Below are 21,219 nucleotides of genomic sequence, written 5' to 3'. Positions count from 1 at the left end.
GCAAAGAGGTTATCAATATCAGTTTTTGTATCAAATGCCAGTTTAGCTTGTTTCGTCTTTTCAAGTAACAGAACTGAAGACTCTTCATTTTTGGGTGTCGATATATTTCCAGGTTATAGTTAATCTGCGCGTTACAACGTTAAAATGAATTTTGCTGAAGTGTATAACTTTTCTGAAGATTCACTGTGATGTTCCAAGGGTTTACAAATTCTGAAGTATTGACCTAAGCTCAGATTGGAGAAGCTTTTGCCTAGTCTTTCCAAAAAAAATAGTTTTTTTTTAAGTAAATGATTACTAACCATTCTCCTTGCGGCATACACGGCTGAAAGCACTTGTACGCGAAATCCCGCCAACCACGCAGGCTCCTTGAGAATCGCTTTTCCCTCCAATTTTTCCTTTGGGAGTCCCTTGGACACCTTCAACCTAAGGTTGAGGGTCCAGAAGGAAAACGAGGTGGTCCCACAGTTAGTATTGTTTGAAATTCTAGGAGCCATCTAACTGATGAAGGTTCCACCGTTTGTTTAACTTTCCATGCATGAGCTGCTAAGTGTCCTTCAGTTTATCATATTGTACACTTGAATTGGAATAGAATTTATAGATGCTGTTTATCTGCTTTTGACACCGTTAAAGATAATCAAAGTCCTTACTTGCAAAATTAATTCTGTGTGCAACACAGTGAACTTGAATAAGGATATTGTTTAACTGCTTCAACTTTACCTCAAGTCCATTCTGGCGTCTGGTCATTACAGCTGCCCCATCTGTTCCAAGTCCTACAGTCCGATTGTAGTCATCCCCCTGCCCGGCCAAGGCCTTTGTATTTCAGAAACTCACAGAGGGCATCTTTAACGCCAGCAGCAGTGCAGTTAATCTCTTGTTTCCCATAAATGAAATGTAAACAGAGTCAGTTTCTGAGTGGACATATCTGGTATAAATAGCTGATTTCCTTTCAATGGAAATGTCACGTTTTATCAAGCATCAGTGCAATAACATGTGTGCGAATCATTTAGTTCTTTTATCAAGTTATCTACAACACATTTGGCCAAAACAAATTCCATCTTTGAAACAATTTCGGGTTTCTTGTAAAAAACAGAAGCATCACTACATCTATTAGTAGCCTGAAGTTCCATTATTGGAATAATGTTATGATGCAACAATGTTCTTTGTCATAACATACACTGTTCTAGGCTGGACAATGTGCCTTCTCGCAATTTCCTTGGTTTCCTACTCGATGTTCTTCTTTGCATTTGCAACGGTCACTTGGAAGCTTTTTCTGAGCTTGAGACCACTGATACTCGTAACGTGATCTTTGGAATTTTTGTGCCTTCCCAGGGCAGACTTCTGATAATTGCTACAGCCAGTTGTTGTGAAAGGGTTTTTCTTACCTGTCATCTTACAGATATCACAATACATTTTTTCGTCGTCTTCTTTCAACCACGTGAATTCTTTTACCCAAGCTGGCAAGAAACGCCTCTTTGTTTCGCGAGCTGTAATTCTAAATCCTCCATATTGCATTGTGCCCCTGGGCCAGAATGCCTCACAATCGAGCTTTAGATCCAAAGTCTCTATGAGGAGTTTGTAGAAAGAGCAAGCTGGAGAACAATTGAAACAAAACGTGGCGTTGCCAAAACGTTGCGTTGCCAAGCCAGCTTTACTATCGAAGTGCCACTTTAGCCTTCAAGTGCATGACGGGCTGTGCTACCGACTATTTCACCTCTATTTTTATCAAACGTGCAGATATAAGCACGCGTACCACTAGGAGCTCTCAACAATTAAACATTCCTCTATTCAGAACTGCCACTGGCCAAAGAACATTTTATTATAGGACAACTACCATCTGGAACTCATTGGACCTTACTCTAAAACTCAGAAGAACTATTTCAATATTTAAAAAAGCATTGAAACGTAAATTAATTGTAGAGTTTTTAAATTCGTGATTATCTAAATTAGAATGTAATATTATTAATTTTAGTATATTAGTATTTAATTGTAGTATTGTACCATATTGTCTTCGAAAAGCCCCCATGAGGAAAGATAATAAAGGATGTATGTATGTGTGTGTATGTATGTATGGATGGATGTATGTATGTACGCGTGTATGTATGTATGTAATAGTCGATTCAAAGGAGTTTTTGACGGTTGAAAGATGACTAAGAAAACAGAGCAAAGATTCCAAATTCTAATTTTATTCTCAAAACATTTTTTGCGCAGATCTATTCAGGTTTAAATTAAGTCAGTGGTAAAGTGTCATCCTAAACCATGTGCGTCCGAGAGGACCCGTTCTCCTTGCAGTTTTGCGTCCCTTTCCATTCTTCAGCCAAGCAGTGCGTCTTTGACGCGCATTTGCGCGCAAGGGAAAACCCTGAATAAGTAGTAATGAAAAAGTAATATTTACCACTACTTGCCGCTTTTCAGATCGGACATCTTAAACTTTATCCCATTTACGAACATTAAGGGACTGTGTAATAATTATCAGGAGGTGGAAGGGGGTGGGGGAGGGGGGGGGGGGCAGAAAAACAAACTACAAAGCCAACAAAGGCAAGTCAAGTGCGCGCGCGAAATTCAACAGGCAGTTTCCGTATGCTTAGCTTCCGTTTGTTACGTTCCACTGAACAGTCGCACGAACTATCATTTTAACGGTTTTCACACTGAAGAAAGGCTATGCTCGAAACGTTGGTGATTTTTTACAACATGAACCTTTGAAATTTTTCTACCTTGTCACCTTGTTCATACCTTATAACTATGTTCGACAACTCCGTCCATTTCCGCATCGTCTTCTGGGTCGTCTTTTTAATCACCAGATTGCAGCTCCGAGTCACTAGTTAAGGCCTTTATCTTCGGTTTCCAATGTGTGTTGACCAACACGAACATAACGCAGAACGCGAGCCACGTGTTACAATCTCAGTCGAGCACCAAGCAGCGAGTGTGACAGGAGAAGATCAAGGTAAGAGAGTGAATTCACATAGGCCTTATACCCAATAATCCCTCTTATGTTATTTTTAGACATGGTACCCAGTTCGTCCGCGCATGCTACTTGCGCGTTGCGTGGTTGTTTCGTGGAGCATTTGGTTATGTTTTGTTCAAAAATCGAACTTAAACCTCCAACGCTGTGGGGATGTCTTCTTTGATATATTTCAATATCAAAGAAGCAAAGGTGCTTCGGCCCTCTCTATGTTTTAATACATTTCGGAACTTTAATAGGAGTTTCAATATAAAGAGTCAGATGACCTCTGCCCAAATAAATAAAAACTGAATGAACGGCAGAGAAATGAACAGCCAAACGAGTGCAAAACAAACGAACGCCGGAACACAACGTAATTGAACAAACAGATGGTCGAAAGTTCAGACAGACGCTCCCCGCTCTAACAACATTTAGAGAGTTTCAGTGAGGACGACGGCAACACAAAGTACAACGTCGATCAAAACACGACTTTATATTCAACCCACAAATCTCGCAAGAATTTAGATTCATTCAGCTTGTCTATCGCTGTCAATCGCTGTCAAAACCATGCTAAACTGAAAATGTTAGACAGCGTCAAAATAGACCATATTCATATTCTCGGTATTGGACTGGAACTAGCTTGAAATGGTGGCACATGCGGGGGAATATCATTAAAGAGAAATATTAGGGACTGTGCAATAATTACCTGGAGGGGGGTTTGGAAAATTAGAGAGGGGGGGGACATAACAGAAAATGACAGCAAGAAAGAGGGGGGGTTGGATGTAAAATTTAATACATACAGTGGGGGGCATTACTTTTTCATTCCTTTTTGCAAACTGGAAAAGTAGTGGAAGAGTTATTAGATTGATTTTGACCATAACCCTAAGTGGGTCTAGGGCCAGGGAAGAGTTATTAGAGTTTAAATATAAATACTAGCACTCGAATAAAACTGACAAATTTATGGACTCAACTCTAGGTTGTTCTGATCTATGAACTGCTGTTTTCCTATCTGAAGAAAGGTCTTTGCAAGAGGTATGTTCCCAGTACAACGTGGACGAGACTGCATATAAAAGTTATGTACAGCACCTTGAGTTCCTCGATGCAAAAGCCAAAAAAAGAGTAAGAGAGAGGAACACTCTTCCCCTATTTCTTGGACAATTGAAAAAGATATAAAAGCGCTTACCAACAAGCAGCTGAAAATGTATCTAAAGCAAAAAGGTCTTAAGATAAGTGGAAGCAAGGCTGAGTTGAGTTGATTGATCGAGTTCTCACCCACGCACGCGGGAACCTTAGTGCCAGAGATGCTGTAGAAGATGAGGAATCTCCCTATTCATGTGAAGACGACACAAGCTCAAAGTCCAGTGATTCTGATGACTCTTCAAGTGAAGTGATGTTTGCACCGGAGGAAGAACTCCAATAAGTAAACTAGGTATGAGGAATCAAAGGGAGAGACTTTTTTCAAGGGGGGGGGGGGAGTAGCCTTAATATTATCATTATGTGAGGGGGGGTTAAAGTTAATTTTTCAGTGCTTAATGAGAGGGGGGATATGACTTAGCTTTGGGGCATATTTCACCCATTTCCCAGCCCCTCCTCCAGGTAATTATTGCACAGTCCCTAAATGCTATTTGCATTTGAAAAGACTTCCCGCATTAGCCTCAGTTGTAAGCTGGTTCCAGTCCAATACCGAGAATACGAATGAGATGTTTTCGAAAAAGAAATATTAAAAATTGGTCGTCGTAGCTCGCGTTCTCTAGAAAACGCAGAATGTGTACCACATTGCACGTTGTTGTTTTGTGTAGAACGGTAAAGAAATGAACCAGAAATTATGACGGGTTTGCCGAGCCATTGCTTTAAACTCCCTACAACCGAATGAACGACAGCGGAGTGAACAGCCAAACGAGCACTAAGCAAACGAAAGCCTAGCGGAATGAAAAGAGGGCTGAGTGTAGAAAACATCTGTACTATGAAACGTCTTTTGAAACTTAAAGGACTTCTCACGACATTTCCCGCCATTTCGTCTCAGGTAGTTTCGGGAAAGTCGATTGGGTTGTCCATGCATCGCGCGAGTAACAAACGCGGGAGAACTGGGTACCACGTCTAAAAATAACTTTAGAGGGATTACCTTGGGTATAAGGTCTTTATGGGGGATTCGCTCTCTTACCTTGAGATTCTCTTGCATGTGATCAACGCTTTGCTTTTCGCATTACATGAAATTTCGAATGACAACTAGGAGGTTTCTAGGACAGGAACGATGGTGAAGGGGTCGTCCCGGGTTGTAAGGTTATCCTACCTGTGAAATTTTGCTGGAAATTTTGCGGGCTATCTTTTGCTCTATAGCTAGGGTTAACCCGCTTGCTAGGGTAACTCTGCCTCCTTGTAAACAGACCCTTATACAGTTCTGTAAACACGGTCCTGCAACAGTTATCGGAACTTCAAGGTCGGACACGAAGTTCAGGAAAGAGGCAACCCGCTCGCGCACGCGTGGCGGGAATGTTATCGTTCAACCTTTCTCTGAGTCATTAGATAGTCAACTTGATTCATGTCACACACTCTATTTTTGGATAAGACAATCTCCTTGATAATCTGCAATGGACTCAGCAAATGACGTGACTTGCCACCATGTTTGCCATAGTTTGGGGGACTGAGCGCGAATACACACGATCCCAGGGGCCTCGGGGTAATATGTTGCGTAAGACTACAAGATGACGCGCGGCGCGATCGAGGTGAGCTTGCTATGAAAATGTCCTGTTGTTACCTGCAAAGACAATCTACATTCATATACCCCATTTTATTTCCTACAACCTATATTTTTTCTTCGGGACAAAATAAAAAAAAAAGGAAAAAAAGATTGGCTTGACTCCTGGTTGACTCGATGTTGACACGTGACTCGAGGTTGACTTGGGCTCGCGGTTGGCTCGTGTAACACTACAATTCAGGTAAACTTACATCTCTAATAAAGTGACAAAACGTTTTCTGAAACTTACTTTTTGTCACCAAAAAGGCTCTCAGGCGTTGGGAAGGGTTTTGTGATTCGCAAACTTCCCAAATTCTGCAGATTTCGTGGCGTGGTATCTGGTTGTTTCTCAAATCTCAGGTTACCTTCAGTTGTGTCTTCTCGTTTAAATGGTTTGTAAAATTGATACTCAATTGAAGTCGTTTCGTGGAATATCAAAACCGAGAAACTACGATCAAAGCTGGCAACAGAGTAAGACTATGGACGCCATGCTATTTCTTTTTGCTGTACATCGCAGCCAAACAAACTTGTTAGATTGACTTAATCATAGCTGTTGAAAGTCCACTGAGGGCTGCTTCCTCCTGGGGCTTTTATTATTACTAAAAGAAAACACTTTTGCACGCCTTGCGTGCCTATGTTCAATCCGTGTTTTGAGAACGCTGTGGTTTATTGTCTTTATTATAACCAACAATTTATTTTAGACTTGGTCTATCCGACTTAGCCAAAGCTGAGTAAACTGTGATTTGTTTTGAAAGAGGGTTATAAAATAAAACGTCGAAAACGAATTTAGCCCTTTTGTAGTACTCTTGGTAGGCTATTTTTTGTATAAAATAACTCATACTACGCGCACTCTGATTGGTCAATAGAGTTGCAAAACCTATGTTCTATTGTACTGGTAAACACACGGTTCCTGACGTGGCAGCTCTACGCAGGAACTAGAGAACTCACAACACTAGAGATAACAAATGTAATAAACAGTTGGAGCTCTCACCGGCTGAGATATCAATACAGTAACACAAATATGGTTTCATTCAACATGAAAAAAAAAAAAAAAACAGGACTGGAGGCTGGTTTGCATATAACGCTTTATCTTGTTTTCTATGGCAAAAATTTTACGCCGAATCCGATAACCCTTGAGTTTAAAATTAAGGAAGTTTTAAGCGCTTTTTAGTGCTTTCTGCGGTCCGTGGAGGACGAAGTTCTGACCGCTACTGGGTTAGACTGATCAATTTGCAGTGAAATTAATCTTTACCATCTACGCGTATCTTACGAACTCACAACGTGGCCAGCTCCCAGTTGGCTTGCTAGCTCAGTTGGTAGAGCACTGTACCGGTATCGCAGAGGTCATGGGTTCAAATCCCGTTCAAGCCTAAATTTTTTTCAGGCTTTAATTTTACAACTGCTTAAGTTGCTTATATAACTTCGATGATCAGCCATGTCTTCATATCTTCAGTTCAAATATATGATCTTTCATATATTCACTTGTATTCTTCACCATCTACGGGTATATCACGAACTCACAGCATGATCAGCTCCCAGTTGGCTTGATAGCTCGGTTGGTAGAGCACTGCATCGGTATCGTAGAGGTCATGGGTTCGAATCTCGTTCAGGCCTGAATTGTTTTCAGGCTTTAATTTCACAACTGCTTAAGTTGTGTGTATAACTGCGATGATCAACCATGTCTTCATATCTTTCTCCGCAGTTCAAATATATGATCTTTCATATATTCACTTGCATTCTTCACCATCTACGGGTAAATCACGAACTCACAACATAATAAGCTCCCAATTGGCTTCATAGTTCAGTTGGTAGAGCACTGCTCCGGTATCGCAGAGAATCCCGTTCTGGCCTGAATTTTTTTTAGGCTTTTATTTCACAACTGCTTAAGTTGTGTGTATAACTGCGATGATCAATCATGTCTTCATATTTCCTCGTTTTGTTTGTTCAAGTAGTTCGGTATGGTGAAATACTTGTTCGTGAATTTCTTAAAGGTTATTGGTTCGCGTAAATGATTAGTAGTTTACGGGGGCTCCGCTTTTAGGTTTGGCCAAATCTACATGCATCAACCTACATGCACATTATTATTATCCTTTGTATATTCAGAGTCAGAAAAAATTACAGGCGGCCAGGACGTTGTTTACGACTTGCGTGACATTATGCTGTTAGCGATTGCGTTACGATGTCAGCTGGTTATAAGGCAGTGTATAAGACTGCCTCGAAAAATTATTCTTAATTCTACGTGCAATAAGGGTCTGGTCAAACAGTATTGGGGCGGGCCGGAGAAGAAAAGGGTGGGTCATCAGTTTTGGACCCCTGTAAGGGGGTGGGTCGTCCAATTTTCAGCCCCCCGTATGGGTGGGTGGAATTGGCACACATTTGACCCAATCGACAACAGGTATAAACTCCTTCCAGTTACAACGGGCGAAAATTGGTCGAGCCGTGGCTGAAAACATACACATGGCTGGTGTACAATAGAGATGGCAATTTCATGTATCGTAAAATCTGCACGAAAGCTTAGAAGTCTAACAGATTGAGCAAGGAGTCCAAGGGCAGAAATTTTCAAAATACTGCGCTCTGTCGACCAGCTGGTCTTCACGAACACCAAGTGGCCAAATTGTGTCTACATGCTATTTGTCCCCAAGGGTACAGGACACATGTTCATGGATCTGGAACTCACACTCTTGGGCCTGGGACTCGTAGTTTGCTCGCTGTTTGGGTCCTAGGACTCACCACAGATTTTTGAAGATGGATCCTGTTCCACGCGTAACGAAGCTGGAGGCCAACTGTGAAAAGTTCACTGTCATTTTTTTTAGAGTTTACGAGCATGACTTAAAGTTGTAAGAGTAAAGAAAAACAATATTATTTTTAGATGATTTTGTATTACGGTTAAGAAGTAAATCTAAAACGTAAATAATACTACAACTTCATACACAAAATATGATTTTCTTGGATTACGCAACCAAAAATGTCGTGTTTTACAGGGGGGGGGGGGTCGTGTGACTTTCAATCTTCATTTAGGGGTGGGTCACTCAGTTTTGTGCCAATGGAAGGGGTGGGTCATGTGTTTTCTAACCACCACATTTTCAAATGCTCTGCCCCCCTCTCCCCCACCTGTACTTTTTGACCAGTCCCTAACGAATTTAGATAAAGGTAGCTTACCTGATGTTTGTATTGCATTATCAGAATATTAAACGCAATACAAACAAGCTGGTAATGAACCGGATCATCTCAGATAGCCTTAGACTCCATCTATCATATAGGCAATATAGAGCAAATTCTATATGATCCATAGGTGATCAACAGGAGATGAATAAATGACAGAACACAAGTGAGGATGATCATACTCTCTTGGACAACATCATGTACATGCGAGACCAAAACCACAAGGGTGTTAAATGTTCTGAGGCTGTCTCGGGGGTATTCAAGTGCCCGCTCTGGGCTGATAATAAAATTTGAATTGGCCTAACGTGAGCAAAACCTAGCTGGAAAGGGCTGGAAAGAACACGGCTGGAATTAACAGATGTATTACGTCCCTTAGAGGAAAATTCACTCCAAAATGGCGGGGCTTATAAGATTGCAGGTAAACGCAGGCTAGTTTTTGACCCCGCTGGGTGGGTTACTTCACCTACGGAAACAAGTTCCATAGCCTTATACCAATGCAATTACAGATTCATTTCAATTGTAATGCATTCTTATCCAAAAGTCTATTTGGTACTTTGGCAAACAACCACTAGCAGGCAAATCAAAGTCAAAATTATGCACATAATCAGGAGCATAGTCAGAAGCTCCTGACATAACTTCATTCACCATTTGTATTCACGAGTTTTGCTCATAGTGCACTTTGATTAGTTGTGTTTTCGATACAGTGCACTGCTTGGAAGGGAACATTTAGGGAAAGTTTCTATGAAGTTGTTCGACAATTTTTATATCTGAGGAATCACCTTAAAATGAGATCAATGCTAGTCACAATTTGGAGTCAAAGCATTTTAATGTTTTTAGTTATGAAAAACTAGACATACATTTTTGTCTTGTCATAAATCTATATAATCTATATAAATCTATATAATAGATCTATAAATCTCTATAAGTGAGCCAAACAGATGCAGGGTTAAGAAAAACCACTACATTAATTATTCAATCAACAATTAGTGTATATTAAAAGCTGTTTATATCTTTAAAACTTGAGTTTATCAAAAAGTTTTAAAAAATATATGTACCTTCATAATTTGAATGCAAACGGCTAAAGCTCTTTACGTTGTGGCTAGTGTAAAATTTACTTTTCTCACACATCACTTGGAGCTTAAAGTGGTTATCAGTACTTTAGGCCTTCCTCTCATTGGCATTCTATTAGAGATACGTCAATGATGCTGGGAAAGAATGTGTAGTGAAAAACTACAAAGCAGCATCAGATCTGGATGATATCAAAGTTACCATGAGTACGTGAAAAATAGTCAAATGTGCCCTACATTTAATCTTCAAGTTTTTGGCTTCCAAGTTGTAACTTAAAAGCTACGAAACAAAAAAAGGTTGTGTTGGATCATCTCATCGTCTCCATGTAAGATTTGAATCTGACATGACTTTGTGTAACCTTGTTACTTGTTTGTGATATTGTAGACGGTGTTAAGAGCCACCTTAATCTGCAATTTTGGTCACTCTGACAGTCATTTATGGAAAAGAGAAGCTGTACTTTGTAGATTATAAGTTGTTAACCTCAAAAATGAAAAGGGGCACATTTAATCTCTTTCAGTGTCTGCATGACAACTAATTTTAACATTGGAGATGTCATTCTGTCTATTGTTAAAAAGAAAACCCAAACAGGGTTATTTTAACGTTTTTCCTTAACAGAAGGTGATTAGCTTTGGTAGGATACAAACGCTAGCATGGAAAGCCTTATAACATATACACAACTTAAGTTTAAATTTTCAAGAATCATTCTACAAGCACACCAACAAGTTTGCAAGTTGTGGTGATATATTTATCCAGAAACCTATATTGGTTCCAAGCATTGAGGCCATACCCTCGGGGAATATCAGTCTTTGCTATTGACAGCGTGGATTGAGCACAGCAAGTAAGGTGCCTGTGTATGGAATAGGTCATGGGCTGATATTTTCCCAGTACAGCTCCCATGCTTAGTCAAAAAGATTAATATATCTGTGACTACAGAAAGTCATGTGTAAGAAAAACACATATTACAAATCTATAAATGATATAAATTCAAAACGATCATGTAAATCCATATAAATTCAAATTTTAAACATTTTTTTTCTCTGTATAATTAAATTTTAATGACAATTCTCTGAATATTTACTACATCCCCCTTCTGGAAATGCAGTAAAAACGATTTTCTGTATGCATACACCATCTCCTTGGGACCAAAAAGCACTGGGATAGTGTTTGTTCAAAGGGCTTGTGGCACTTGTGGGCACGTGTTGTTGCACCTTAAAAGAGTTGTAGTCTTACTAGAAGGGACTTTCATGCGTGTGTTTTTTTAGACACAGATAGGAATTCCACATAAGTTAGGAAATGAACTAGTCACCATAAAACGTATTTCAAGCAGTGACAAACAATCAGTTTGATACCAGTTACCAAAAAATAACATAAGCAGCCTCAGAACATGCCAAAGGGATGTAATATGCAAGCAAGATCCAATATACAAAACATCACAGTACCTGAGGAGAAAACAAAATATTGCTTAATTTATTTTACATTGGAGGTCACTTTCTAAAAAGTACATTGGTGTTGTTCTAGCATGAGTTTCAGAAGTGTTAATTTTATCTGGCGTGTTAACCATGCAGAAGTTTCTTGTCTTTTCGTCACTATTCACTATCATTATGACATAAAATATATTTTATTGACATCATTGGTTTAATATATTAAGTGTAGCAATGAAAAAATAGTTCATATGAATCACTGAAAATGTACTTACTGGATGTGCATCAAGTATATCTAATTCTTGGTCCTCAGCGTGTCTGCAGAAACAAGAAAAATCCATGTTACAAGCAATATAATGTAGACACCACGCACAAGAAAATTAAAAACTGACAAAGAACACAAATTGAATATACAAAGTTAATTTTCACGCTTATTTTAATATTATTATATAGTTTAACTGTATGATTCAGTTATTACTAACATTTCTTGGACTATTTGAAAAATACTAATTTCTCGTTAGATAGAATTAGAGAATTTGCTAGTGTATTTATTTACTTAAAACCTAGTGAAATTATATTTTCACTCCTTGAGGCAAACCTGCAGTCAATTTATCTGTTCTTTGCTTTAAACCAACTTTTTAGTAGAATAGCCTGTCAAAACATTGTTGCCATGAGAACAACAACAACTTTATTCACTTATACATTTATAGTTTTACAGAAAATGTATATGAATAGAAGGACAGAAAAAAAAAAATGTACATTTGAGTCTGGAGTCTGAAGTAACCCGAAAGTTTGCTAGTCCGTCTCCAGTTTCCTTGGAGAGTCACTTGGCCAAATTTTGATACACGGAAATGTTCCTCAATACATTTTAAGGGAAATCGTTGAAACCAACCAATTTTTCAAATAACATAAATTCAACAGGTTTTACACTTTGTTTATTTGCAGAAAGTTGCTACAACGTAATTTTGTTACCATGTCTGTGATAATATCAAGAATGAAAACTTTCTCATCGTATTGCAGAAAAGTTGCCAATATTTCCAACTGTGTCACTAGATAATCATTCCTCCACCTGGGACAATTACCTTGTGGATTCAGTGTCCTGTGTTTTGCACTTCTTTAGGTGATACAATATCATCTTCACATCCTGCTTAAATGCAGAGCCTCTCTCGGGAATATTTCGTTGCAAAGTAGCAGACAGCCGTAGAATTGCTTGGTGAAATTTCTCCCATTCACTGTGATTGTTAAGGCTGCAGAAAAAGAAAGATAAAGCCACCCATAGTTTATCACTTCAGGTAATTTTAAGGGGAATTATTGCTTTCCTTAAAATGATGTACAATTTTGTACAGGAAGCTGATATAGCAGGCCAAAAATGTATATGGGTTCGTTTTCGTTTACATATGTTCGTTTTTGAAAATTATTCAGGAAAAAGTAAAACCTACTCTTCGCTTAGATATAACTGCCAATGTCAGACTTAGCAGATGGCGTGTACTGGTGATTGTGGTCACCATAGGACGGGGATATCCAGGTCTCACAATTATTCAAAGTTAAGCGTATGGATGCTAGTAATTTTATGGCGAACTGTTTGACCATGTTTGAATAATAAGAAACGAAGGTGATCTTTTGCTAAAGTTAAGATGAAATTCAGAAATTATCACGTAAAAATTAAGTGGAAGGGGGACTCTACCCACTACGTTCAAGACCATAGGGTTTTAGATTATGATGAAATATGGTTAATTACCTTGTGAAGTTTGTGGTCAAACAAATTCTTTCTTGAGAATTAAACATAAAATATTTCCATAGGGAACGTAAAAGGGCCATAAGAAGTTGTCTTGAGGGGTCTCTTCCTTGATGATAATCTTGCTGTAGAAAAGAGAGTACCACACAAAATTGTTTGAATTCATTCATGATACATGTAAAGGGTACCAGTTGTTCCTGATCACCAACCTGCAGTAATTCTGTTTGTGTTTTGAGAATTTTCGTGACTGTCTTGTACTCTTCTTGTATTGGATTGTCCTGCAATATCACATTAAACAAGCTTGTTAAATCTTGAAGTTTTCAAAACACAATGTACGGTATTATGCTTCACATAGCAAGTTGATTTGTGTACCAGATGGCTCAAATTACGTATACTCTGAATAGTGTCCTGGTGCTGGTGAATTTAAGGGTAATGATGTATTTTAGAAATGCCTTTTACAGTCAATTTTGTTAAGGTTTCATATTTTCTCCACCCTTGGGCTTATGAGGGGAGACCATTAGCGTAGCAGGATTACCATTACTAGGAAAAATCACTGAACACCATCAAAGACGTTCTGATGGACAGGGCAGGTGAGTACTGCTTGCCGATGGTCCTTTGTAAGTTTGTTAGATTAAGCAATCCTTTTACTCTCCATTTCTTGTATTATCCACCACGTGAGGCTTCAGTGATAAGCTCTAAGACCTTTACGTGGAGAACTGTTGTCAGCTGTTCTTGCTTTTTCCTTAACAGCGCTAATTATTTCTTTTTTCTTTTTCATGTACTTCATGTTGTTAAATATGTTTCATAACCAGAGCAATATTGTCAAAAGACAACCAAACTTGAATCAAAGAGTTCTACTGCCCTTCATCATTGTTAACAGCACCTTATTAGACAGCTGGAAGAATTAGGTCTGTACAATGCAAATCTCTCCCTTGCTTGTTGATATCGCCTCTGGTTGCAGTATTTAAATCAATAAAAAGTATACAGTAATGACATTATACAACATTTTCATGGTTGTGGCTGGCCAATGGCTAATGAACTACCCTAAAAACAAATGCATTCTACACTTCTTGGCATAATGTACACTGACTAGCATAAAACACACACATACTCTGTTTAAATTTCTTTCCATTTATCTTCGTGTTCCTGAATGAGTCTGTAAAAAATATATGCTGCACATGTACTGAACTCAAATGTAAGTGTATTGTCAAAAACGTAAAAACAAAATGTAAATATATACCATGAAGACGGCACAAGTTTGACTTGCAACTTAATATATGATGTACCTTGTAGCCCGTGATTCTAGTCTTTCTTGATGGGGCAACTTGAAATAGTGTATTAACGAACTTTTTAGTTCGCAAAGTGACTGATGAACTTTGATGTTTGTTTCATGACTGACCTGGTGCGAGAAATAAAAAAGGAACTCGTTTGTTATTAGAAATCCTGCAGCGATGATTCAATGCAAGTGATCTGTATTGTAGCGTAAATTCTTGGTACAGGGGCGAGAAAGTGCATTTATTCTGCCAAAATTAAAATGAGTTTGGTTGGAAAATGTTTCAATGGCAACGAAGCCGCCCTTTGACGGCCATTGTTGTTGTACCAAATGATATGTACCCACCTCGAATCTCTCTTGCAGATTTAGAAGCTGTAGCTTCTGGTTAATTTCTTCCATATCTTGCACGCTTCTCCGAAAACCAATACACAAGAGTATCCGGCAAAGTGAACAAGTGAAGGCGTCAACTAATTTGCGCGAAGCTGTCTTTCCACGCTCACGAAGTCATACGAAGGCACAGGAAAAGTGGAGCTATTCATATTCGAAAGGCCCAGTGATGTTGTGACGTAGCTACCCAATGATGTTGTGACAGGGAGGCGGGGGTTACAACTCCGAGGGGGAAGGGAACTTGCCTGGGGATCCTGATCTTGTTCGCATCATTTTTGTATGGGCGTCACGCGCGTTGCTTCCATCAAATCAGTGTCCTTGGCAAACTACCACTGTAGTATAATGCGTACTGAATTCACTTTTCGTCACAGCTTTCGTCATCTCGATTACTGTTGTGAGTCGAAGTACGGAATCCTCAGAACTTTACAATGGTCAGAAATTCTGGCGCATGTGGAATCTCTTTCCTCCCCAGTTCATCTTAGTTCCTGCGGCTGTTCTGAGTGAGTTTTAATTGTTGTCCGGTTGTTGATTTCATTCTAATGCATCTCAATACTGGGTGCTGTCCGGAATTGCTTTGTTGTCTTGAGATAAACCAAGAAATCATCCTTGTTCAGTTGTGTGAAACTCCTCATGAAGGGCTAATGAATGTTGAGTTATCTAAACTCCAGCCATTTGTGTGCTTTTATATTGACTGACCACACTTCATAGCAGCACAACATTTTTATAGTGACCTTTAGCTTCTTACTGAGTTACAACCAATCATAATACAGAAGTGGGAAATTACGTCAGTTACTACTATAGTGTATAAAAAGTTTTAATTAATCTGCTCAAAGAAATTCAACCGATGCCAACTGCGTGAATAATAGTAACTTATCATTCAACTGTTTGATGCATCGACTCGTTTTACCCTGGCTTGTTGCTATTCTAGCAAATGACATGCATTGTAGCTAGCCTGTATTCGTAAGACTCCACCTTGGCTCTTATTCTACTTCGAGATTCGAGAAAATTGACCTTTTGAAGGTTTCAAAACATCTTTGTCATTGTATCCTCCGTCTTTGTTTCAGCTTCGTAGCATTTTTAGGATTGATTGATTCAATGATTGTCATTTGCTTTATCTCTCCCATTTAGTTTTCTCTGTGCTGATCTTTGATGTTTTCACTCGCATGAAATGCTTGATTGATTTCCGTAATTAACAATACGGAGTCTAGAAGGAGTCAACCTCTCGTGGCGCGATTGATGCGTCATAAGTAACTGAAGCTAGACAAACATTACCCAGGGGGGTGGATTGTTTTGGGCGCTGCTGATGCACATTAATGAATCAGCACAATAGGCCATTTCCGAGTTGCCTTTTGCCGAAACCATTCATATGGAAATGTTTTCCACCATGTTCATTTTCATGCAAATCAAACTCATTTTCATATGAAAGGTTTTGCACGAAGACCCGTTTTGAAACAGAGGCAGAAGGTAACTCGGAAATGGCCTATTGTTTATCACTGATGCGGATTTGTTGGATGTGATATGAATAAATTAAAGCGGGTAGAGTTGTTTGATAAATGCCACCTCGATAACTTTTACTCCACGCTTAATGGCGTCTTTAGAATTGCTACTGAAAGCTAACACTGCTTAAAGCTGGAATTTCTGTTCTCTGTCATGCGCGGATGTGAAATGTTTCTTTGCCTTAGGTAAAAGTACCTTTCAGGCCTGTTCATGAGTCATTACATCGAATAAAATGAGACGTTTAGCCCGTAAGTCAATTAAATTGTGCGATCTCAGAGAGGAGACGACCTTTAGAAGTTAACTCAAACGTCGAACCTCTCCTTACTAAACTACTGATATCAACATGTACCTAAGTGAGCGGGCAACAGCAGGGTCTAAAGAGATCCCGGACGGGGCTTTCATTAGTCCGGTCGGCAACATAGGCCGTTTAAACACCGCGGTAAAACGCACTGCGCATGAGTACAAATTTGAGCTTCCGGTAAATTACGCATTTCCGGTTACGTTTTAAAATCCAATGTAAACAAGATAAAATCCCGTACCGCGAAGTTTGAAAACAAAAAGTAAGAGTTAGCAAAAGAAAGTAGGGGAAAGGTTTGTCTCGTTGAAAAGTTTCTTTTTCATTTAAGTTTCAAGCGCTTGCACCCAGGGGTTTGGTGTTTGCACCAACAACAAAATATGAAAGAATTTCGTGCGCGTTCGCGCTCGACAAGAGCAATTTTTGTTTTTACGTAGTTCTCCTTGTTGCGTTGGTTTGGTTGTGCGGTTCCTTCGCAGAAAAATGTGGGAAAGCCAACAAAAGCAGCCGTAAATGTGCCGGCAAAAAATATTTTCTGTCTGAAGATTTAACTAGAACTGCCGAACTCAAGTGGGCTCAACAGTTTGCCGTGTTCACCGGGACGAAATACGGACGACCAACAACAGATGTTCGGTTCCTAGAGAAAACCATTCGCGAGGCGTCAGGAAACAGCGGATTCCTGGGAGACTTTTTGCAGTCCTGGATGCCATAGGAACAACATGTCATGGGTGTAAGCCAGGTGCAATGTGGTGCTACAAATGCTGCACCAGAGTGGACGAAGAAACAAGGTTTACCTCGCATCCTGAATAGAAGCCGCCGGTGTTACGAACTACTGGCAGGTCAGTTAATTAGACATCGGTTAATTATAATTGACACGCAGGTTCGCACTGCCTTGGATTGCTGCAAGGATTTTCGGAATCTCCTTACCAGCAAATTAAATGAAATTAAGGAAAAGGAAAGCATACTCTTTCAAAGATTTTTGTTGCAACAATAAACAAGTTGTTTGTATCAAATTTTGTAAAAGTTGCGGCAAAATAGACATGATACCAAAAAAAATTCATTTTAAATTTAATTATATTTCGTGTTAAATGATCCAAGTCTTACGCATGTATGGTTCTCCACTAAGATGGAAATAAACAGACCTCAGATGACAAACTTCAAAAGGTACCTATAAAATTATCTTGCACTACTGATTTTGGAGTGTTATTTGCAGTTAATGCACCTCACATTTTTATTCTACTATTCTTGACTACAGTACAGTACGGTCAATTGCTTCACTAAAATTCATTGTTGGGGTGCAGGTAGCAAAAAGCCACCTCAGGCGGTTCAGTCTAAAATTGGTATATTTTGGAAAGAAAAAGGTAGCACAGAAGCTGGGAAATATTATTTTGAAAAATTAATTGCCAAACGAATTTAAAGAAAAATAATAATTTTAAAGACAGCAAAACAAGAACTTTATGCCATTTGACAAAATTATTTTTCCTAAGACCAAACCCATAAAATTGCACCAATAATATTGTCTAAAATTAATGTCAGTTTCACATATACTGTTTGAAATTCAGTAGTACTGCAATGTTGTCTCCACACCGAGGATTCAGTTAGAGGGGTGTCCAGGAACCCTATGGGCACCCACTTCATGAAAAATTTCACTAAAAATTCACCTACTCCATTTTTCATTAGTGGGGGGATATGTTTTTTGGACATCCATTTTCAGTATCTGGATACAAACTCATCACTAATATGTTTATTTCTTTTTTTTTTTTAAATTTTTTATTTAGATCTTGCAATTTACCAATTTTAAGACTACACAAGAACTTAAAGCAGCAACACAGCAGTAGTGAAGGTCTCCAAAAAGTTCAGAACCATTTCCAATTGCTGTTCTAAAGACTTAAATTTCTAGAGGAGGCTTGTGGAATAGACCTGCAGTACCCAAAAAGCCAGCAAACGTCCATGGCAGAAATACAAACATCATTTGGGGTAGTAAAAATAATTTGCTATGGTGAAGTTACAGTGGATAAAACAGTTTGTAACAGGATGACAACAGCAATCCATGACTTAACTCAACTATCAGGTTAGTATCACTTACCTGAAATGTAAAGATACAAGACGTACAAGATACAAGTATTTTGAAGGATAATTGTTTGACATCATGATAATCCATGGCACACTATAATAACACCATCTGACTAAAACTCATTCAAACAGATTATCATTATTTACATGTATTGCACATGGTCAGTGACAATGTCATAAATTTCATCGTTCAGTTGAAGTCATTTAGCACTAATGAGAAGGATTTAGAGGACTTCTCAATTATTATGGCAATGATTTGGAAGAGTTATCTGAGGAGTCTCTTGGCAAGAAAAAAATGCTGCGCCAGAGTTGCCACAAACTATTCAAGTCTCATCCTTTTAATGATTTGGAAGACTGATAATTGTTTTGGTTTGAATATTGACTAGTGACTTAGGTAACAATCAAAAGAGCATGTTGTTTAGGTGACCAGTAAGGGTAACAGACACCATTTCAAGATTATATTTCTGATACAGGTATTGTATTTGTGCAATCGAATAAGTAAGAGGATGTGTTAAGACCAACACATGACAGTGATTGACACAAGCAGAGAATCAAATATTTAAATTTAATAAATAAAATTATTTCAATATTTTATTTAAATAAGTAAAATAGATATTAACCTTTTCTATTAATTTCAGAAAATTCATTTAACCAGCTGATCGGAAAATTTTAGATATCCTTGCAACATCATTATGAAAGCAGTGATGCTGTGCCACTGTATGCTCCTGGACAGATGAAAGAGTTAGCTGACAAAACTGCACCTGGTCTTTTCAATGTCATTTTGCAGTCTATTCTCTGGGAAGATCCAAGATTGAGTGAAGAACACCGTGTATTAGAGGAAAAAAGAACTCTTGTTTTGTTGTGCACAATAGCATACTTCAGGTACTTTGCCCTGTTTTGTTCTTATTTGTATTTAAAATACAGGTCTCCTTGGAAGACCATAAGGCCACTCAGTTTAAAAAGTCTGTTTGATTAATTATTGCATGTTTCTTAGCTAGAACAGCAGACACAGCTTTACCCCAATATAAATGTCAGCTCTATTATATAATGAAGTAAAATTACTAGATGTGTTAGCTTTCTTCACATTTAACCCCTTGAAAGGTAAGGACATAAAAGTAGTTTCAGTGAACTAACTTGCAATAATGCCATTCTTTTTGTAGATCTCAGAAAACAAATACACTTCAAAGAGAAGAGGGATTATTTATCCAGCAACATGGGGCATCCTGAGATGTTATCAATTCTGGAAGAATTTGAGGTTTCAGCACAAGCCGAAGGGATGTGGATGGTCAACAAAGCAGGCTCCTCAGGGAGCAGCCAATGTTTGTAAACCTTCAGATTTCAAATGTACTTCGAGTGAGTTTAAAGTACGGTAGTTTAAAATCTGAAAGCTATAACTTTAAAATATTGTGAATTAAAAACTTGTCCGGTTAGTTGAACAGTCTTTTTGTGTATATATGGATAGGCTAGCAAAACAGTGGCCCATACAGGAAACATGTTATTGTAACATAGAAAATCATATAAGTCCCTGAAATGATTTTAAATTTTATTAAATTTATTGTTTCAAATGAGTGAGTTACTACACAGTTCTGTAATGGTGTTCTGCCTCTTATTACTGGCAATGTACAACTTGAAGACTCCTTTGACCTATCCATCCTGAATGAAAATCCAATGGTACCTCAAAGTTCTCTGGCATTTCATTTAGAATGGCTCACCAAAGAAGGCAGTCTTGCTGCTGTTGTAATCATGAAATTCTGAAAGTAAAATTGAAATTAATTTCCAAACCCAAAATTTGTATTTTCATGCAGGCGCTTGACTATTACATGTAGCTTGAGTTTTAAGTGAGCTTCTCATGATCAGCTCAACAAGTTGAAATCGTGAGATCACTTCCATTATGAAATTCGTAGTGTTATAAGCTAAATAAAATCGATAAACAACGAATAGACTTACGAACCTTCTCTGTCACCATGAAAAAAATTTTCAACGGATATAATCTTGTAGCAGTCCAAGCAACAAATTGAAAAAAAAAAACCAGGCATAAATAAGAAGAGGAACCCAAACTTTAGATATTTTTGAATTATTTGATCCCTCTTTTTAACCATTACTGTACACTATTTTTAGTATTATGACGATTGTATTGTAAATTTCTGTTTTCCTTATCTAGACTTAGTAGCAGTAGGTGCACATCAGCTGTACAGTTGCATACTTTAAAAACCTACTTATCAAATAAATGTATGTATGTACAACACGAATTGACAAAAGGCTTACTTAGTTACTGATCAGTAATGACGGCCACTGCGGAGCATTTCGTAAAGGGTCCAACGAACATTTCCAGGACCAGTAATTGCAACAAGTTATTGTCTACATACCTTTTTTGTATTTGTGGTCTTTTCTGCTTTTATCTGTGGCTGCTGATTCACAACAACAAGCTTGAACACCGCGAGGCGAACAACAAAATTAATCTGAACCACCGAACACGGGCAAACCGGAAATGCTGAACTTGACGCATGCGCATACGTTTTGCCGCGGTGTTGGCCGTTTACGAGTTGCCCTGGTGCCTATGTTTCAAAACGAGGCATGTAATGCTGGCGCGTAGCTGTTCTGGCCACATGTTTAGTGCTATAAATGTGTTTTTGACT

General features: G+C 38.5%; 2 protein-coding genes and 1 long non-coding RNA gene across 8 annotated transcripts in view; 2 read left to right on the top strand and 1 right to left on the bottom strand.

Moving 5' to 3' along the window:
- Positions 1–21,219, top strand: part of LOC145464989 (uncharacterized) — a 100,183-nt gene that overhangs the window by 10,229 nt on the left and 68,735 nt on the right. The gene's annotated exons all lie outside the window — the stretch shown is intronic.
- Positions 8,107–14,365, bottom strand: LOC145464987 (uncharacterized). 4 transcript variants are annotated; one of them, XM_081448805.1, is made up of 5 exons: positions 14,345–14,365; positions 14,170–14,214; positions 13,062–13,336; positions 12,406–12,570; positions 8,107–11,641 (listed from the first exon to the last, which is right to left on the bottom strand). In XM_081448805.1, exons 2-5 carry the CDS (start codon positions 14,188–14,190, stop codon positions 11,530–11,532), a joined length of 573 nt encoding a protein of 190 aa, XP_081304931.1. In that variant the 5' UTR covers positions 14,191–14,214; positions 14,345–14,365; the 3' UTR covers positions 8,107–11,529. The 4 variants fall into 4 exon arrangements, with proteins under 4 accessions (XP_081304931.1, XP_081304932.1, XP_081304933.1 ...); XM_081448806.1 differs by lacking the exon at positions 14,345–14,365 and having other exon boundaries at positions 8,107–11,341; positions 11,599–11,641; positions 14,170–14,332; XM_081448807.1 differs by lacking the exon at positions 14,345–14,365 and having other exon boundaries at positions 13,062–13,183; positions 13,268–13,336; positions 14,170–14,332.
- LOC145464995 (uncharacterized) lies at positions 14,737–19,910 on the top strand. Of its 2 annotated transcripts, none has more exons than XR_014041484.1 (2): positions 14,737–18,581; positions 19,744–19,910. It is a non-coding gene; the product is annotated as an uncharacterized LOC145464995 (long non-coding RNA). The 2 variants fall into 2 exon arrangements; XR_014041485.1 differs by lacking the exon at positions 19,744–19,910 and adding an exon at positions 19,222–19,291.

This window comes from Orbicella franksi, chromosome 13, assembly GCF_964199315.1.
Source record: "Orbicella franksi chromosome 13, jaOrbFran1.1, whole genome shotgun sequence".
Classification (NCBI taxonomy): Eukaryota; Metazoa; Cnidaria; class Anthozoa; order Scleractinia; family Merulinidae; genus Orbicella; species Orbicella franksi.
Note: the sequence above shows the minus strand (reverse complement) of the source record. Positions and strands in the feature narration are given on the sequence as shown.

Bases quoted from the DNA above. Each gene is read 5' to 3' on its own strand.
- LOC145464987 (XM_081448805.1), bottom strand. From the start codon at position 14,190: ATGGAAAGAAATTTAAACAGA. The intron at 13,337-14,169 runs GTATGTGTGTGT...GTGATATTGCAG, and splicing joins TGGAAAGAAATTTAAACAGA to GACAATCCAATACAAGAAGA. The intron at 11,642-12,405 runs GTAATTGTCCCA...TTGTTTCTGCAG, and splicing joins CAGGACACTGAATCCACAAG to ACACGCTGAGGACCAAGAAT.